The sequence below is a fragment of the Bemisia tabaci genome, chromosome 8 (genome assembly GCF_918797505.1).
Source record: "Bemisia tabaci chromosome 8, PGI_BMITA_v3".
Taxonomy (NCBI): domain Eukaryota; kingdom Metazoa; phylum Arthropoda; class Insecta; order Hemiptera; family Aleyrodidae; genus Bemisia; species Bemisia tabaci.
In genome coordinates this window covers 17,667,071-17,686,686 of record NC_092800.1, presented here as the reverse complement: position 1 = coordinate 17,686,686, position 19,616 = coordinate 17,667,071, and the positions used below count along the sequence as shown (strand labels likewise).

General features: G+C 35.5%; 1 protein-coding gene across 1 annotated transcript; it reads right to left on the bottom strand.

The window, feature by feature from the left end:
- Positions 1-1,185: 1,185 nt before the first annotated feature.
- cta (Guanine nucleotide-binding protein subunit alpha cta) lies at positions 1,186-13,003 on the bottom strand. Its single transcript, XM_019062382.2, has 3 exons — positions 12,363-13,003; positions 10,421-10,638; positions 1,186-8,814 (listed from the first exon to the last, which is right to left on the bottom strand). The coding sequence occupies exons 1-3, from the start codon at positions 12,891-12,893 to the stop codon at positions 8,457-8,459; spliced, it is 1,107 nt and encodes a 368-aa protein (XP_018917927.1). The 5' UTR covers positions 12,894-13,003; the 3' UTR covers positions 1,186-8,456.
- Between the last annotated feature and the right edge of the window lie 6,613 nt (positions 13,004-19,616).

The window sequence follows — 19,616 nt, the reverse complement described above, 5'->3', positions numbered from 1 at the left end:
CAGCGTGTATGGAGGCTATTTCAATTGAGGACATGGAAACCGCGTTTTGAGAAAAACGCATTTAAAGTTTTGTTTTTTATGTACTGCGCAGACTTTTCTATGCAGGTACCCTGTTTTGGTGTTTTTGGGTGACCTAACCCTTCTATTGAAGGATGCCGGGTAGATTTTGCGATACATTTTGGGTTTATACTCTCATATATATTTAATTTAAAAAAGCGGTTTATAGGCCATTATTACGCCCAACAGTCATTTTGGTGGCAGTATGAAGTATAAATCATTTTAATCACGCATGATTAACGCAAAATGAAAGAATATCGATAGTGAGTAAAGGAAGGGGTAACTAGCACCTTAGAGGCCCGTTTATAGGTCGTTCTTGCACCCATCGATCCACAGGCCTGACTTAACTCGGAAAAAACGTTTTTCGACCTCGAGCCGTTACCTATCTAGGTATATTCTATCGCTACCACAGCATAGTCCAGGGTACGTAGAATCCGAAAAGCAGATGGGCGTAATAACGACCTATACGCCTATAGGCTGTTCTTGGCGCGGCGTCCTCAATTCAAGATATGACAGATGGCTGAAAAGACAAATTTAGAAATAGGTTTCAGGCATTTGTCATTCGGAACGTCAAGCCCATTCTAGGAAGGAGTACAGGTGACTTGGCACTTTTTCCCTGACATTTCCTGGTTTTCCCGTTATTCCCTGAATGTGGCAACCCTGCTTATAGATTTAGATCACTGAAATATGTCTCATCTATTCCCTCTATGTAGATAGACTACTTTTATCTAAAATCAGAAACACAGAGAGATGTTAGCTTGGCTCATTCTCAGTCAAATATAGTGACTGGGCCGATAGTAATTTCCAGTCTAGTTTTTGTGTGAGCGAAAGTCACTCCCAACTGACGAAGAGGGATTCCATTTAAGACTGCCTTTAGAGTAAAGACAGGTCTAAACATTCCTTCAATGGATAGAGCATTCTGTTTGGCAGTGTCTAAATTTTCTACAGAAAAAAAAGAGATGCGGAGTTGCAAAGTAAAAGAAAATGAGGTTCGAAAACCACTGGTAGTATTTGCTCTCAACATTCTCATTCAACAAGAGATACCTATTTCTTTTTTGGAAAACGCATCCTGGATTGTACCTACTAGTATGTGCACTATAGGTGTTGGGATATTAATAGGAAGACATGTTTATAATTTCAAACATTTATTAATAAAAACAAAGTAGGTATACACATATACAAATCAATAAAATAATCGTTCATTTACTTGAGTAACATCATGACATGATAACATTATGAGGCACTTACGATTAAATTATGCGTATAGTAAGAGTATCATTTACAGAGAAAAGATCACAATTCTTTTGAAGGCACAGAATTAAATCAAACTACAATATTTCCTCAGGAATGTTACAGTATAAAATAATAATAACTGCCATCAACTTCGAATAGAAAAGAGGTATTCATAAAGGATGGGTGTAAACACATATTAAAGGCTATAAAGCAAAAATTACTTTAATGACAGGAATTCATTTTCTTTGAAATCATTTAAGTTGGAATAATTTTGAGGGGTTGCTATGATTTTAAGTTTTGAAAAACCTGCAGCCACACGATGTAGGTTTTAAAAAATTTAAAAGTCAAATACATAACGAGAAAAAAAAAAAACATTTCACAAGTTTTTTTTTTAAACAGGGGCCAAAAAATTCACTATTTGCTGTTTTGAAGTTATCTTCATCCAAAATATTCAATTTAACGTCGGTGAAATCTATTTGACAAGAGAAATCTGGGAATGGGGCAAAATTCCGGTCTAATTCATACAATTCTCCATAGTTCATGACATGTACGATATGTGTGCTGGGAATATGTTTTCCCCCGTTCTTTAGATTTGTATACACATCGCTGGTCAACACATTTTTCAGACAAATCTCTACTTCCTGCAGAGCAACTTAATCAAAAATAAGAAATCATTAAGAGTTTCATTAACAAATCATTAACAAATTCAGCATTAATGAAAACCTTGCCTGGATCCACATTCAGGGTTGACAAAATATTTAAATCCAACGGCAGACAGCAAAGGTATAAAATCCTATTGAGTAAGAGGCCATACATTTTACAGTATTCAACCATTCACCTAACCTAATCTAACTCAAGGATACGTCAGATCATTGATTGACAGTTTGATCAGTGGATTGAAATTTTTCAATTGGACAAAGCTTAATCTTAGAATCAACTTGATTGTATTCTACAATGCCTAATTTCTTCTCATAATTTATTTTTTGACTAGAAAACCAAGCAAAAGCACCTTAAATCTTTTTACATATTTTTCTTGGAGTGTGAAAAAATGTACTCACAAAAATTTCAAGGCAAAACGTTGCTAGGTTTTCTTGTGAAAAAAAAAAAAAACAAACAAACAAAACAAAACATGAGAGAAAATTAAGCAACGTCAGAAATATTTCCTCAGACTCTGGTTAATTCTGGTAAGTCATTCCTTTCTCCCTTGAGGAAAAAAAAATTACATGGATTAAAACAGAAATAAAGTATGACTCTTTACAAACTGGTGTTTCTGATAATATGACTGGAAATTGCAAAAAAAAAAAAAAAAAAAAAATGCATAAATTCTTGGTTCCTGATAAGAACCACTACTTTGAGCTATTAAAATTGAACTCCAATATTAAAGATTATCTCGATGGAAGTTTTACAGGTATATTCACTATTGGCACCTAAAAACTTTAGAATAAGTATATTGAATAAGAAAACTGAGAAAGGGTTGAGGGTAGATATTAAATCCAGTTTCTACTTAGTTTTGGCAAGAGCATAGCTGCTTTCTGAGGAAGGGCGGCTGTGGTTATACTGTCATGCTCGACAACACATGTGTCGAGCATGCGTTTGTGTGTTGCCAAATTTACCCTCTTATAATATTCATTTCTGAGAAAACTGTTAAATATTTCTGTATGGAATTTTAAGATACTTTGAATCCAATTGCAAAGTGAGTCCTCTGAAAATTTGACAGAAAATATTCACAAGTTTTCCGAAGTATTCATGTTTTATCGAAGGAACTACAGCAACTTACAAAGGTTTATGCAGCCTTCTTCCTTAGCATGGCAGTATGGGAATTGTTTGTGGTTGATTGATAAAAGGTCATTCTATAAACTCTCCTTCCTTTTTTGTATTTCATTTCTGAAGTTTACAAAGTTGTTTTGGAGTGTATTAAAAGATGAACCTACTGGCAACAATCCTTAAAAGAAAACCTTTTAGAGAACTCTCTGGACAGTCATCAGTAAGGCAAATGCTGCTAATAGGCTGTGCAGACTCAACTAACTTGATCAAAAAAAATCAGAACGCAGTCTTGGTGCCCTTTTTGTGGAAAAATTTCTTGCTATGCATTGCTAAAGACTCGATTTAAGAGATGGGTAAAAATTTTACATCAATAAAAAAGGAAAATACCTAATTTCTATAAGAGCTTAAACACTATTCCTGCAGGTGAGATTCTTGGCCAATATTTGAGAGGCGTGAAGATTGATAGTAGTGAAAAAAAAGTAAATAAAAATACAAAACTTTGAATCACAGATAAACTTCCTTGAAACTAACCAAACACAGCATTCAGCAGGTGTCAGCTTAGTTTTATACAGAGAATTGACCATGTTAAAAAAGATTGCGATTTCAGATCAAGTGCCTATAACCTCTCATAATTAACGTCTGTGATCATACAATGATTTAACTTCTGATTACATCTGAAAAGCCTTGATAAAAAAATATCAGGAAGATATCATGATGGATCTTCGTTCATGTTTTTCTCTTGTCATCTGAAAAATTATTCTAACCGAAAAAATAGGATAACAATGCTTAGACTTATAATAATACAATGAACAAATAATAGTACATACAAATATCTGAGTACAATGTATAACATAACAATTCAATACACTATCGTACAATATTTACAGCACAATAAATACACGGTTTATTTACAATGATCAAAATACAGTATAAAAATTAAAAAAGGGGTAAACAACAAGAGCCATCTAATTCTATCTAGAGGATTTTCCTGTACTTTCCTATGCTCCTATTTGGATTCAGTTTAGCAGGAGGGACCGACATGAATACAGAAATGTAAAAATCGTGCATCTTAATCTGTATCTAAAAAATGCCTGAAATTTTAGAGGAAAACGATGGTCCCAATTTGATCACTGATTACTGTACACAAATTTAGTATTTTTTAAAGCAGAGAAGAAGTAGCGAGATTTCAAAAACACTGTTGTAAAGTTGGCTCTCTTCTCCTAGGTACAATCTGTATTTCATGAGTATGAACTTCTGAAGTTCAAAGGGCACACTCGTGTTCGTCAAAGAACATATGCCTACAATAAAAGAATGAACATTTCTGTTGGTATTTTCTTTTCTGTCAGAACAACTACTGAAAGTTACAGCTTTAAATTTCATTTTTCTCCAAAAAAAAAAAAAAAAAATTAACATTTTTTAAAAAAACTAAAACAGCATAATTTCCGTACGTACATTCTATCTGACTCAAGCTACCAATATGTATTGGAATCAATGAATTAGTGCACCACAAATCTGAACTCTGGGGACAGTAATAATGAGACTAACAAAGAGGAAGGCGCATTAGTCTTTAAGAAACACTCAAGACACAAGACAAAATCAAATTATGGTCGGAGCCTATAATCACAATAAATTCTCAGAATGAGAATAATTGAGAGGGGAAAATCGTTAATAAACTACATAGTATCAAGTCTCAAAATCACCGGTTTTCTTCATCTTATTTTAACAACAAGGTGTTTCCTCTATCAAATTTCATTTGAAGAATACAAGATTATCCTTCGAATTTAAAAGATGACTTTATTTTATCATCCCTTACATTAACATAAATTTAAAAAATTGCAGTATCTTTAAAACTAAGACCAATCACAGTGGTTGGAATCCTGACACGCAGGAAACAAGAGAGATGAGAATAATTTGATCTAATTTGATATCATAACTTAACCAACTCACATTTACAACAAAATTGAGTTGAATGTTATTTCGCTTAGCAAGTTGTTCATATTCTCCTGTTGGAAAGTCAGTGTGGACAAAATATTTTTTAGGTAAAAATAAGGGTTTAAAAATGATATTTTACATCGAGTCTTGCAGAAAGATAAAACTTTAAACCTCTAATCAGTGTCAAATTGATAAGTCTCTTCCTGCTGAATTCAGTCAAAATACAAGAGAGAGCTTTTGTGTTACATATCCTTAGATTATACAAAATGGCATTTCAAACAGGCACAAAAAATCATTACTTATTTTAAGATACAGATCTCTGGGAGAGAATATAAAATGCACACGGAGTTGAGGACTTTTTCTTGGCTTCCAAAGTTACCATACTAAAAAACCTCTGCTTCTGAGCTTTCAACATTTTTTGGATCTGCAGACACCCTGACTGCACAAGAATTTTAAAACTCCTATTACATCATACACAATGAAAGATGCGTTTGAAATCTGTCATCAAACTTTTCTACGCATCTAGCTTTAGTAGAGTGAGTCATTCAGAATTCTTAAAAAACAGTCCACAGCGAGTGTGATTCATGAGACAAAACAGACAATGGTACACGAAGAATTCCCTGATAAATGTTCATCATAGTACTGAGAAAAGAATGATCGATTTTGATCACTTTATTACTTGTCATGCATACGTGTCATCACTTCTTCTGATTTCGTTCGCAATCATTTTTTATTCTGTCATTGTGTGGGTATTTCCAAAGATTTGATGCTGATATGACTGAGTCAAAAGTAAATTATTTCCCTTGAGTGAACATTCAAAGCCATGGCACTTATGTGAGTTATAAATCAAAGCAAAAAGCTCGCCAAAACACTTACTGATGTAATATCATGGTGCCTGGAGCTCGTAAATTTTCTCATTTTCCCTCAGGGTAACCACAGAATTTATAAAATGAATTTCCCTGATTTCCAGCAGCCTGATTATTGAAATGTTTTGTTTGTCGGATCGACATAGATGACATAGGTTAAAAGACGGACCGTGATTGGTCGGCTATGTCTTATCGCTGCTTTATCGTGCCTTTGTCAGGTGGAATGATCGACATACTGTCGGAAACTTAAGAGGTGCCGTTAGCTTGTCGAGAGGTCAACCCGACATAGACACGACAAAGCAGCGATAAGACATAGCCGACCAATCACGCTCCGCGATTTAACCTATGTCATCTATGTCGATCCGACAAACCAAAAATTTCAATAATCAGGCTGCAGGACACATTTTTGTGAAATTCCTTGACACTTGAAAGTATGCCAGATGATTGAAAAGGCATAATTTGAAATAGTTTTCAGGCAAACTTCGTTGTTCGAAATGTCACACCCATTTTAAAAAGCAAATAAAGGTGACTTAACAATTTTCCCCCGTTTTCCCTGACTTTTTAATTCCCTGAAATTTCCTGGTTTCACCCATAGTCCTTAACTGTGATAACCATGCCTGACATCATGCATCAGATTTGACAGTCTTGTACCACTTGAAAAATTGCATGATTGGAACAAAAATAAAAGAGAGAGGAAATTCGTGGAAAGTGTTTTTTGATCCATTGTTACACATTTGATCAAAGACTCAAAATTCAATTTTCGGATAAATTCGATTATAAAAAACGACAATAAAACACCTACAATCAATATTCAGTCTGATAATCAACAGTCAATAATCAATTCATAGTCCACGAATTTTAGATGGAAGGGATTCAGCTCAGGGCTAAGAAGTGAATAAAAATACCTGTTTCTGGCGACTTCCATTCAATTATAAAGAAAAATTACCCTTTTCAATTCTAAGATTTTGACTTGACTGCTGATTGACCGTGCTAAGGAAGAACGTTGAGTGAGCCTCCAGACCTTGCCCAATTTCTTTTCACAACTTTGGTGAAAAAATTTAAACATTTTTCTTCCGATTTTTTGGTGAATTTCGTTTGTAATTTGATCTAAGGTATGAAGAAATTTCAAGGAGAAATATTCACAACTTCCTTCAAAAATAAGTGTTTTAATGAGGAAATTTGGCAACATTTGAGTGCTCATATGGCGTTTTTCTTAGCACAGCAGTAATGGTCTTGGATAGGAAATAATTCAGTTTAATGGACAGCACTAAGTAAAAAACACTAAAAAAACTATCACGTAAGTTTGAAAAACTGAGCACAAAATGGAATAATTTTCCAACAAAAAGGTCAATTAGAAATTATTCTACTTCACAATTTTCACTAAACTTCGATCATCTCACTGTATTGTAATCTGCATCGTAAAATATTTGAGGTTGAGACTTAAAATAAGAAATAATATCACCTTAATACATTTTACAAAGGGTACTATCAAAGTAAGTATTTGCTCTAAACCTTGGATTATTAAACCTAATATTTAGAGGAATATTCTTTTCGCCTGTTTTTTTTTCTTTTTTGTATTTTTTCTCAGTGGACAGAGCAAATCAATTTTGATGTCTCTTTTATATTCTCCATTTGCTTGCTTTCTCGGCTTTTTTTTTAGAAAAAAGGTATGTAATACTTTTAATTGTGAATTTTCTTAGTTTATATTTATTGCAGCATTTCATATTGAATTTATGTTGACTTCATGATGTTTTACAAATACAGAGTGTCAAATTAAGCTTGTCGTAGTGACCTCTACAGTATCCAAACTTTATGTTATTCCAACAGGGAGACTTTCACATAATTTCAGGCAGTCCAAGGTTTAGTGCATTTGAATCATCTTCAGAGTTAATGAAAATAATTGGAGACGGTAGAATCTCTATCTCTGCTAGATACTGTGTATCCTGAGAAGCCCTTGATTTTTTGGCGCATGGGTCAACTAAAACCAAATGCAATTTGATTTTGAGATATGTCTATCCCATAATAATTGCCAGAATATGAGATGAATAAAGAAAAAAATGTAAATATTTGTAGGCCAATTGACTAATTTACAAAGCTAAGAGTGTGTTGATGATAACCATTAAATCTAGGATTTATTCTCATTGGTTCCGGAAAAAATATAACTGCAACAAATTTTTCCATACGCAATGGCAAAATGAGAGGGCAAGTGAAGTGGTCTTGGAAAATTGGAGCTTTGTAAAAAGTAGGTACGTTTGTGACGTCCGGCCTATTCTACCGAATTGAGTTTTCTTCATTAATTCTGAAGACGACATTCTTCCTTTACGAGTAATCCTTGTATCTTTAAAGCAGGTACGGTGAAAGAGAAAAATGGGCAGGTTTTGAGGCACATGATAAAAGAAACCGAGCCATCCTTTAGATGCTTCAAATTGCGAACTAAAACTACAATAAACGAAGCGGAAAAAGGTGAGATTTGAATGGCCTGACACTTGCAGTATTTCTATTGTGGTAAACAACCCACAAACTAAATTGGTGTTCAACCTTTGAGTGTCTTTTGAGTAAAATACTCGATAATCTTTGGGAAGATAACTACTGTTGTAGAGCACGTCATTGTAACATAAGGGCCTGAAGATTCCTGTTTAATATAGACTCTTTAACGGCATTGAAGACTACTTTAATGTTTTCTGTATCAACCGCCGTCGTAAAATGATGGAACAATGACTTACGTGGATCTTTTTTCACAGCTCTGAACATGGTGAGAAGGAAAGTTTGAACATCTTGTAAGTTTTTGGAGTCCCCAGTGAATTCTGGAAAGAACCAACGAATGTCCGTTTCGTTGGTTTTCAGTTTTTCAGCCAGAAGATCCGTTTTGTTCATGAACAGTATAATAGAGACACCTCGAAAAACTACATTATTTACAATTGTATCAAAGATATTCTTTGACTCCTCTAGTCTATTGGTTCGTCTGGAAAAAACAAAAAATGAAAATTTATTAGAGATGGGAGAAAATAATTTTCGTTTTGCACAACATAGGGATATTAACACCTAAAAATTTAATGAAGGCTGAGACCAAATGTTGAAATGGTGTGATTGAATATTTGCTGTGAACTTGGTAGCAAACATTTTAACTGATAAGTAGACAATGTTAATAGCAAGCAGTAAATGTTTGCGAGCCTGTAAAGGAGCCTTGCCGCACAAACAACCTGTACTTTAGGCAATCCTAAGTTTCCCACTGTTGAGTGAACTGTTCTTACGTTATACCTTCTCCTAGTTACCACTAAGTAGTAAAAAAACAATTGGGGAAAAAACAGTGAGCTAAATTCACTTGATACTTTCAAATGATGCAATAAAAAAAAAGGATTCAACTAGACTATTGGTTGCACAAAAACGATTCGCAAAATGTACACTGCATGTGTTGTTCTCCTATGCGTGCGTATCTCGTAAGAAACATGGAAAAGCTGCACAAGTCATGCACCCTTCCAAAAACATCTCATACCGCAGAAACTTATAGCCAATTCTTTATGTGTAATCAATTCATTCACAGATTTTTGCATTGTACCAGTGATTAAGTGTCCAGATGAAGAACAACCAGACAGTAATGCGACGTTGCATTCAATGTTCCAAAGAGGTATTCATTGTCGTAAAGAGCAACTGAAAATTTTTATGATCACATCTTGGCGGGAGTAAATGGTTTAAAAAAACTGCAGGCAGTTGCCATTATTCTCATTCAAACTGCCATCCTCAACTGTGCTGATTATTTTTTTAAAGTAAGTTGATCTGGATTTCAGTCAATTTCTTTCATCGTCTCCTCTCAAATGATATTCAAACCAACTTGGGTCTAGATCATTTTCGGAAACCCAATGAAATTTTATACACATCCAAATCTGGCACATCCTATTAGTCCTTGAATATTTTCCAAAATTGTTTTCCAAAACTTTCAAAATGGATGGACTTAAAGAGTACTACTTAAGGTGTCTAGCAATTTTAAAACAAAAATTTCCTGACATTTCCCCGATTTCCGTGACAAAAATGGCCAGAAAACCGTGACAAAATTCTTAATTCTCTGACGGGCGGAAAAATAATTCCCTGACAAAAAGGAAAAAATTCCTAACTTTTCGACCTGTTTGAACTGATTAGATGTAAGTAGGAATTTTTTCATATTTTAGGAATATAATGTAAAAAATAGAGCAAAATATGTGGTGTCTAAACTTGTGCGAGATATTTTTACAACATTTATATAATTTAAAAGACATCAGCAGGAATTCTGGTAAACATTTCGGTAGAAATTTCCGCGGGAGTAAAAGTCACAAAACACTTTCCAAAATATTTGTGTTTTTTGATTTCACTGACGTTTCCTTGACACGAAAATTGCTTGCAAAATAAAATTCCTTGACATGCCGAATGTTTGCAGATTCCCTAACGTTTTCCCTGATTTCCCTGACACCCAAAAAAATTCCCTGACATTTTTGAGTTCTCCCGGTCGCTAGACACCTTGAGTACGTATATTTTCATTTGTAGCTACACAATCTTTACAGTATTTCCGTGAAAGAGGATTGAACTTGAAAAATTACCTGTCTTCAACCAAGACTTGGTCAAATTCAGAGGAGGAGACTAGAAAGAGGATAGAAGTAACAGAGTCAAAACACTGAAACCATTTCTGCCGCTGAGATCGTTGTCCACCTACATCCACAAATCTGAACGGTATGTTGTTTATAGGAATAATGAATTCAGATATCCCTTTAGTGGCCTTCCTTGCATGTAATATATCCTTGTTGGTGGGTATATAATCCTGTAACATAAGGAGATTTTCCATTAGCTAAAATAAGAAGATAATTATGAGATTAAATAATATTAAGCTTGTTTTTGAAGGGCTTTTAATAAGGTTTGCGAGGTGCTACATCTGAATGCAATTGACGCTATGTCAACACAAAATTTCGCTAACTGTCGAACACAAAGTGTCTTATCTGTTGCCAAACTAAGAGCCTTTCTTTTAATTTTATTCATTTATTTCTTATTCTTTGAGCTTAATTTCAAAGTTTTAGACAACTCACATTTTTCATAAAGTACTTGACAAGAATAATTACCTACTCATTTTCAGTCATGTTTATTAACTACTTAGTAAATCAGAAAAATTTGATGGCTCTTTTTCAAGATTCCTAAAAACTTAGAGGGAGAAAATTGCCTTTGCACCTTTAAAAATCTTACACAAAATGTCTTAATGTACTATCACCATCTGCCTATGTTAAATTCTTCCTACGAGATGCTAAGGAAACTTACGACTGGACATGTCATCGAGTTGGAGAATTTCAAAAATCAATAACAGTCTTCAAAAATTACTTACCTTCACGGCTTAACTACATAATGTAAGCATGAGGGGCAAAAAAACAAATAATGATTACAACTAGAATCCTGTCCTATCTTACTAAGAACAAAATTTTTTACCATATATTAACATGTTGTGTGCCTTGTTGTGCATCCATTATTCCTGATAATTTATTAAGGTTAAAATCATATTTGGACTGATGATTTGGTAATTTAAATAATAGGCCTGAGGATTTTCAACCATGAGTAACCATATTTTGGAGCCGTAACTAAGTAATGTAAAATTATTGCATCATCTTGAATTTATGGACTGCTGAACACGGTCTCTGTAACTGGAGCTACTTAATCTTCTTTCTTGCCTTCAGTATTCCAAAAGCAGGGGTTCTACACTGTGCAAGAGGCGATGCTTTTTTAAAATGATAACAGGGACATGGGGTAATGTGCAGTGACTATGTTTGAGATTTTCTTGAAATAGGGGAAAATTTGTTGGTAGACTCCAAATAAATTATCAAACTTAGGAAGTCGATATGTAACTGAAAACACCTTAATATGAAAGCGCGTTATCAACTAGTGCACATGTTACCAATGGTTACTCAAAAATTAATAATATTCATCGACTGTTACTGTAATCTTTCCCAATGTTTGAATATGAAAAGCTGCGAAATTTGTCGGGGCTCTTGCAAATTAACGTTTGTCATACATGACAGAGGAATTTCAACATTGAAAGAACAATTGGAATCTGACATTGGAAAACTCACTATCACCTCAAAAGCGACAAAATTGTCAGCAGTTTAAGATGGTAAGGAAAATAATGGGAGGTACGATATGTGATGTGTTCAGTCTGGGGCATACAACCATGTTGAACAGCATTTTAACCTAGGAGCCATAACCTCAATCTCATGATTGATTGAGAAAGATGTATAAGTCCCAAACTGTAAGATTTTCATTTCAAATTAAAAATGTTTCCCTCAATATGTTGCAAAATTCTGAGGCATTCCAAAGACAAACCAAAGATACTCCTGTTGAGTAAACAAAGTGAGGTTAGGAAATGTATGCAGACTGATGTGGACTTTGTAATTGATACTTTGGGCAAAATGGGTTAAAAATTGTCACACGAAGGCTTAGGGAGAGTGCTCTCTCCATCAGAAGGATTGAAACTATTAAAAAGTCAGTATATGTACGTAAACTTACCATCCTTGCAATTCTTTCTAGATTTTCAAAGAAGTACTGGACTGAGTCACTCAGTTGGAACTCCCGCCGTCGCTCGAAAGCTCTTCTGATTGAGGCATCTTTCCATAAGCAATACAATGAGGGTGCATACGCAAGGAAGAGTCTTGTGTCCAGAACCATGCTGTTTTCGAACTTTAAAACGAACTCACCGCACTCACTGTTGGCAACATTTTCCCAAGGAATGTTGAGTTTATTCCTGGCATCGACTAACACTTTCATACCTTTGACGATATTTTGATAGATGACATGTTGGTATTCTTTAATTAATTCCGGTTCAAAATGTACTCCGTGTATTATCCTCATTTGTTTGAGAAAGGTAGATTTGCCACTTTCACCAGCACCTAGTAGTAATAACTTCACTTGTCGCCTGTAGTAGTGTTTATCTTTGTCTAGCATTTTGTCTATTTCTTGACTACGGTATCTTTGCTCTATTTCCTCGGGACTGAATTTAAAACGTAAACAACACGGACATAATAAAGTAGAACTAGCCATTTTACCAGGTTTCCATTTCAAGAGTCAAAAGTTCGGGCGGTCCTGTCACAAGTCACAACATCACAACTTTGCACTTCGGCAGCACCCGTCAACTGGAGATATTTACCTATCGAAATGTATCGAAGTCGACACTCGATCGCGATAGAATCGATATGCAGCCGTCAAATTTGAATTACTGAGTTCAGGTTTGAATAAAGCGCGCGTAGTCCACTGGCGCGCTCCGTTTTTGATCCGTTGCGAACTGATTATTAGAATTGATAGAACAATTGATAGAAGAATTATTGATCGACTGAGAGCCATATTAAAAATGGAGCAATCCTATTGGTGAAAGCGGGTGGATAGCATGGACAAAGGAGGTAAGCAAGTACTAGACTAACAAATGACAACCCACGAGAGACCCTATGGATAGGTAAACCATCATTTTACCGCTCGGTCTATAAAAACCACCCGCTTCAACTAATAGGATTGCTCCATTTTTCCTTTATCTTCTTTTCATATTACTTTGTCTATCAATTTTAATAATAAGCCCGCTGCTGTACTATGGGTCCAAGAAAGTTGTGCCCTTGGCATTGGTGCAAAGTGACATGGATGAGTTTGGTACGTTATGTATGGGATTGGTTGTTTTTTCTACTCTGCGTACAAGTCTCTAAAAACCTGCGGCGATCTACGCCAGACCCTCTAGTTAGTCCATCATTTTACCCTTTAGCAACCACCCGTTATAACCAATAGGACCACTCCATTTTCCCTGTTTCTCCCTTGTCTATCGCTTTGACTATCAGTTTCAATAATCAGCCACCTGCAGTATGCGAGTTTAGATACTCATTAGTGTTTAAGATAATTTTAGGTAATCATTCCAATAAAAGTACAATTCTATACCCTTACCGGAGCACATAGGTACACTTAAAGTCTCTTTATTCATTCCCTCCAAATTCTGAATTCATCCCAAGGAAGATAGTGGATTTTTCCGAGTGGATTTTTCTGTGAATACGTTTGAGTGAGGGAAGAAAATTCACAGAAAATTTCAAGAAAAACTGTTCGTTAGTTTCTTTAAAAAAATAAAACTCGGGCGGAAATTCGCAACGTCGCAAACGTAGATACGCACAATTCGACGTTTACCGTCAAATTACTTTGATTGTTTGTCTAAGGACATTCATAAACAGAGACTGCCTGCGCGTCGAACATTTATTTGCAATGGACAAATTCTGCATTGGACTTTTTGAAGTGGATATTATCACGACGGTCAATTTTTGTTGGCAATTTACTATACTGGACATTCAAAACATTGGGAATCTAGATGGGTCATTTGCATCCGTCGCCCGAGGAACTTGTTTAGTTACATCTTTACGGCTAGATCCTCGAGGATACTCAGAGCGGCGCGCCTTCATTTTTATGCACGCTATATGGACATCACCGGAGCAGGAATAGTTGTATCATGCACGGCGTTTGTCGACAGAGGCATCTGAGTAGAGGCGCTGCGCATGGTTTGTTCTTGTCAATGAATGGAAATGATCCTCTCTTTTTTTCCAAATTATGATATAATTTGATACTTCAAACCTACTGACACTATACTCTGTACATTGTTAAAAAATAATGTAATTATTTTGTCATTTAAAACAGAACTTGATAGGAATATTCAATTTAAAAAAGACCACTTTCTATGGAAAGAAATTAAATGTATAATGGTCCTCAGAAAATGGGGCCACTGCCGAAAAATTCAACGTTGAGATATTGTTACCTTTGCTTGGAGAAAAGTTTAACGCAAAGTTTCGGCACAAAAGCCAGGAAATTTCCAAGCAAACCAGAGTTAAGACGGTTTGAAGTTTTCAGTTCTAAATATTTAGTTTTGAAAAAAATCAATTTCAAGTTTTGGTTGGTTGTGCTCATGTATAAAATGTCCACAGCTTATTATTTGTGGTACTACAGAATATTTTCCGCTCCTGTGAAGAATTTACATTTTCTGCGTCGATCTGTCGAGGAGAAACGACGCATGATCATCAAACGCTGTCAATTTTCTTCTAATAAAATATGAATTTTCTTGAAAACTCGCTAATTTTTCTCCGTCAATTTTCCTCGAAAATTTACTCGCAGTTCAATTGAAAGCCCCTGAAAATATTTCATTGAAAAAAATCATTGAAAAGTATGTAGAGCTTCCCTTGAAATACATATTTTGAAAGAAAACTTCGACAATCTTGGAATGCTCTTACGACTTCCTTCCTTAGCACGGCAGCATAGACAGCCACTCACCAGGAAAAAAAAGGAGAAAAAAAATTCTCACCTTCTCACGATTGAGCGCTTTTTATTGATAAGGGCACTGACACCTGTAATCGATTTTGTTTGAAATCGATCCGATGATTTGTGTCAGAAATTCGCTCAAAGCATGTTGAAATGGCGAGCAGTTAACGATGATAAATTGCATAACAGCATAAATAAAGTGGACAAATAATTGTTCCGAATAATAACCAGCTGTGATGCGTTAACAAGCGCACGACTTTATCAGTACTAGTAATGACAAATAATTATAAACATGCAAGGGCTAATATGAGGCCTTGTCAGGTTCTTTCGTCGTGCATTTACGTCATTTTGTAACAGGCTTGCACTTGCACTGTTGTGCCGTGCTGAGGAAGAACGCCGTTTGAGCATTCTGCTGTTGCAAAATTTCTCCCAACAAAATATTTATTTTTGAAGAAAGTTGTGCATATTTTTTCTTGAAATTTTCAAATGTCTTGCGTTAAATTGCAAATAAAATTGTCTGAAAAATGGAGGAAAAATATTCAGAATTTTCCTAGTAAATTCGGCTTCCGTCGAAAGCAATATGGCAACGTTTGAAGGCACAAATGGCGTTTTTCCTTAGCGGGGCAGTGTTGTGCTACGGTAAAACGTCGTAAGCGCATTTGGATGTTCCCAGAATTTCTCTGATGAAATGTAAATTTTTTAAGAACAGTTTTAAATGATTTATCCAGAATTTTCCAAAGAAAACTAGGCCATAAAATTTGAAATCTCAGAGGCAATGGTTCTACTTTGAAAATATGGCAGCATTCATACGGCGTTTTTTCTTAGCATCGCCTGCTGAACTTTTACGCTTTTCGGGTGGCAGTATATCCGTACTTTCTGCAGTTTATTACTTCAAATCCCAGGACTCGCTGTTGACTTATAGAAGACGCGTTTCTCAATAATTACTAGGCGTTAATTTATTTTATTTATTTTTTTGGGCTCTCTTTCCAAGAAATTTACGCATTGTCTTATAAATTCTTACAAAATATTCTTTGGAGGGTGCAGCAATTTCACACAAAATTTCAAAATAAAATGTCGGTTCGCTTTCCCCAGAAAAAAAAATTAAACATCTTCGACAATCTGAAATGTCACGACCTGAGATAAATATTTTTGAACTTTCATAAGCTAAATTTTTTAAAAGCGGCAAAGTTCGTTGTGGAAGACCTGCAAAATCTACAATCTTATAGTTTTGGAAATCCAAGTTTGTAATATATGTAAGATTCCTTTTTTTCTTTTTTGTTTGGACCGAGAATGAAAAGGAGCTCAAACATTTTTAGCATCATAACAACATTTTCAAAATGAATATATCTTTCAAATGTTTCACGATTACCTACCTATGATTCTTATACAAAGACGTGATTTCTCAACAAAAAAAATCTTTGTTCGTCCATCTTATTTTATTTTTAATTTTTATTTTTTCTGCCCAGGGTTATTTTTTAAATGTTCGTTAATAGTTATTATTATTATTTCTGTGTGCGGAGTATTTAGCTCAATGAAGGGGGGGGGGGGGGGGCGAAGAAAAATGTGGACTTTTTCAAACTTTACAATCCGCATACATTGTTCATCTTCAGTTTCACCACTTTGTAGGCTGCTTTGGCGAATGCTACTCCAAATGGTCTCGTCGATCGCAATAAAGTTGAAAGTTCAATTTTCCTCTATTTGTTGCGGGTATCATTGCCCATGCCCATGCTTGCACTGCGACTTTTTCTCAATGCCATTCTCACTCCTCGCGGACACGGATTATCATCGCTCGACTCATCGTCAGCGTTTCCGTTGCAACGAAGAATTCGCCCATTTTCTCATCGGAAGAAATGCAAACCGGGCGAATTTTACCCACAAAACGGCAACACCGCTTACTGTCGCGTAGTAGCGAAACTCAACTCTCTGATGGCGCGAAGTGCATCGACGTTTTTGCGAGATAGGCAAAACTGCAGCTTGATAACACACGGTGCGCGATAAGGCCGTTTGGACAGTGTTGCATACTAAACTGACATGAGTGCGGGTCACTTACGTGAGTCACAAAAAACGTGATTTGACGGTTTGGTTTTTAGATCGGTCGAAAAATAGCGAAATTCCTCCTAGTGCCAAGTCTATTCTATCGAAAACATCGCTCTTAGAAGATAAATGAATAAACGCTACCCATGACATCATTGCATTTAAGTGTGTATCCCGCAAAAGTGAATCATAATGACATTGTCATTCCGATATCACATACCTACACTGCTCTCTGAAACAAATCAGTAGCATTACTGTGATGTCAGTCTGACGTCACTCCGATGTCGTTCCGAACAGTGTGAAATCGGAGTGCTCCTCAGACAACGCACTGATATCACACTGCCTCCTGGAACAAACAGTATGTCACCCGAATAATGTCCTAGGATGCGTAAGGAAGCTCAACGATATGGGTGAAGCATCTGGCTGCGATTACCGTAACTTTTCTGACTGTTATACGTCAGCTGCAGCGAATGTGAACAGTGACATCATTTGTTATGCGTATGTCGATGGTCAAAGTGGAAAACCTCGCATCTCCGATGCAGCGTTTCAAAATTTCCGCTCCTATTTTATTTTTCGAGGAGCAGAAAACCATTTTCATGGTCTGTTTATACATAATATTCTGCTAACGGAGAGGAATAATCAAAAAAGTTTTCAAGAAATTACGTAAAGTGGTTTTTCAAAGAGAAAATAAAGTATGACATGCACTGAAAAAAAAAATATCGGTGTATTTGCTAGGAAAAGGGTAAAATTACCAAGAATTCAGGGTTCTGTTTGATCCCAGTTTTTTCTTGGTAAAATTACCATTTATGGAATTGGTAATTTTACCGAGAAATCTTGGTAAAATTATTGAACTTTCTCGGTAATTTTACTGGACCTTGGTAAAAACACCAATATTTTTTATTGACTGTGGTAGAATTACCGAGATAAAATGGCAAAGTTACCGGGAATTGATTACCAATAAAAGTGGTATTCTTACCTGAAAACAACAGTATAAATACCGGTTTTTAGGTAAGCTTATCAGTCTGTCCTGGTAAAATTACCAATAATTGGTAAAAAAAAGTGAGATGGTAAAGGTACCAACGGACCTTGGTAAAAACGCCGAGAATTTTTTTTCAGTGCGCTCCTCTTTTTATTTTTCAAGGAGCAGAAGCCATTTTCATGGCCTGTTTGTACAGAATATTCTGCTAACAGAGAAGAATAATCAAAAAAAAATTCAAGAAATTACGTTAGGTGGCTTTTCAAAGAGAAAATAAAGTATGACATGAAGTCTGCAATTTCGCAAACGGAGATACGGGGTTTTGAATTTTGGCCATCGATGTCCTGGTCAGCATCGAGCGAAATCTACTGACATTTCAGATGAAGCATTTGTATCTGATAGAAGTACATGATTACCGCGGCTGAAACAGGGATGTAGGTAGTACATGCTACCTCGCAAAGCGCATTGACTAAACGTATGTCCAGTACAAATCATTGCAGCTTGCGCGATCAACTGCGCCGAGGTGAGAAAGTTTAGCTTATGTGAGGCAAAAAAGAAAATGTAGAGGTTAGAAGTGGGCGAAACTGATGCAGAATTACGCGCGTATGTGTTTGATGCCTACCACACTGTCGTGCTAAAGAAAAACGCTGTATGAGCCTTCAGCCGTTGCCAAATTCCTTTTGATAAAATATGAATTTATCGGGAAAGTTGTGAAGATTTTTTTTTTTCATTTTTCAGACGATTTTGTTCGCAATTTAAGCTAAAATATTTGAAAATTTCAATGATAAGTATTAATCATGACTATCTTCAGAAATAATTATTTTCCAAGAGGAAATTCGACAACATCAGAATTCTCATACGACGTTTTTCCTTAGTGCGGAATTACTGCCGTGCGAGGGAACAACGCCGTATGAACAACCGGATGTTGCCAAATCTACCCCTTCGAAATGTTCATTTTAAAGGAAAGTTAAGAATAAGAATGTTTTTTTGTTTTTTTTTTTTTTTTAAATTTGCAACATTCTTTAGGTTAAATTGCGAATAAAATTCTCTGAAAAATCAGGAGAAAAATGTCCAAAAGTTTCCCTGAGAATTCTTATATTAGCGAAAGAAATTTGACAACCGTGTGAAGGCTCTTACGGCGTTCTTCCTTAGCCCAGCAGTACATCTCAAACTCGTATCTTTGATACGTATTTGATACGTGGGCAGGCGTGGTTATCCCGTATTAATCGATGACGGCTTAAAAGGTCGTTGAGTACAATTATTCCAAGCGAGAGGTGACGTTTCAGATGACCGTTTGAAAGCACCTCGTTTAAGGCTCACAGTTAACTATCTTGATATTTAAATATCAGGACTGAAAGAAATTCCGCAACTTCCACTGAAAGCAAAATGTAACGGGCTCAAATGAACGAGACCGTAAATCCAATGGTTCTAGATTTTCGGAGTTTTTTTCAAAAAATAAAAAGAAAGTAAAATAAACGCAA

Excerpts from the sequence above, each read along its gene's own strand:
- cta (XM_019062382.2), bottom strand. The coding sequence starts at position 12,893 with ATGGCTAGTTCTACTTTATTATGTCCGTGTTGTTTACGTTTTAAATTC. Across the intron at positions 10,639-12,362 it reads TAGAAAGAATTGCAAGGATG|GATTATATACCCACCAACAA; the intron begins GTAAGTTTACGT and ends CTTATGTTACAG. Across the intron at positions 8,815-10,420 it reads CAAGTCTTGGTTGAAGACAG|ACGAACCAATAGACTAGAGG; the intron begins GTAATTTTTCAA and ends TGTTTTTTCCAG.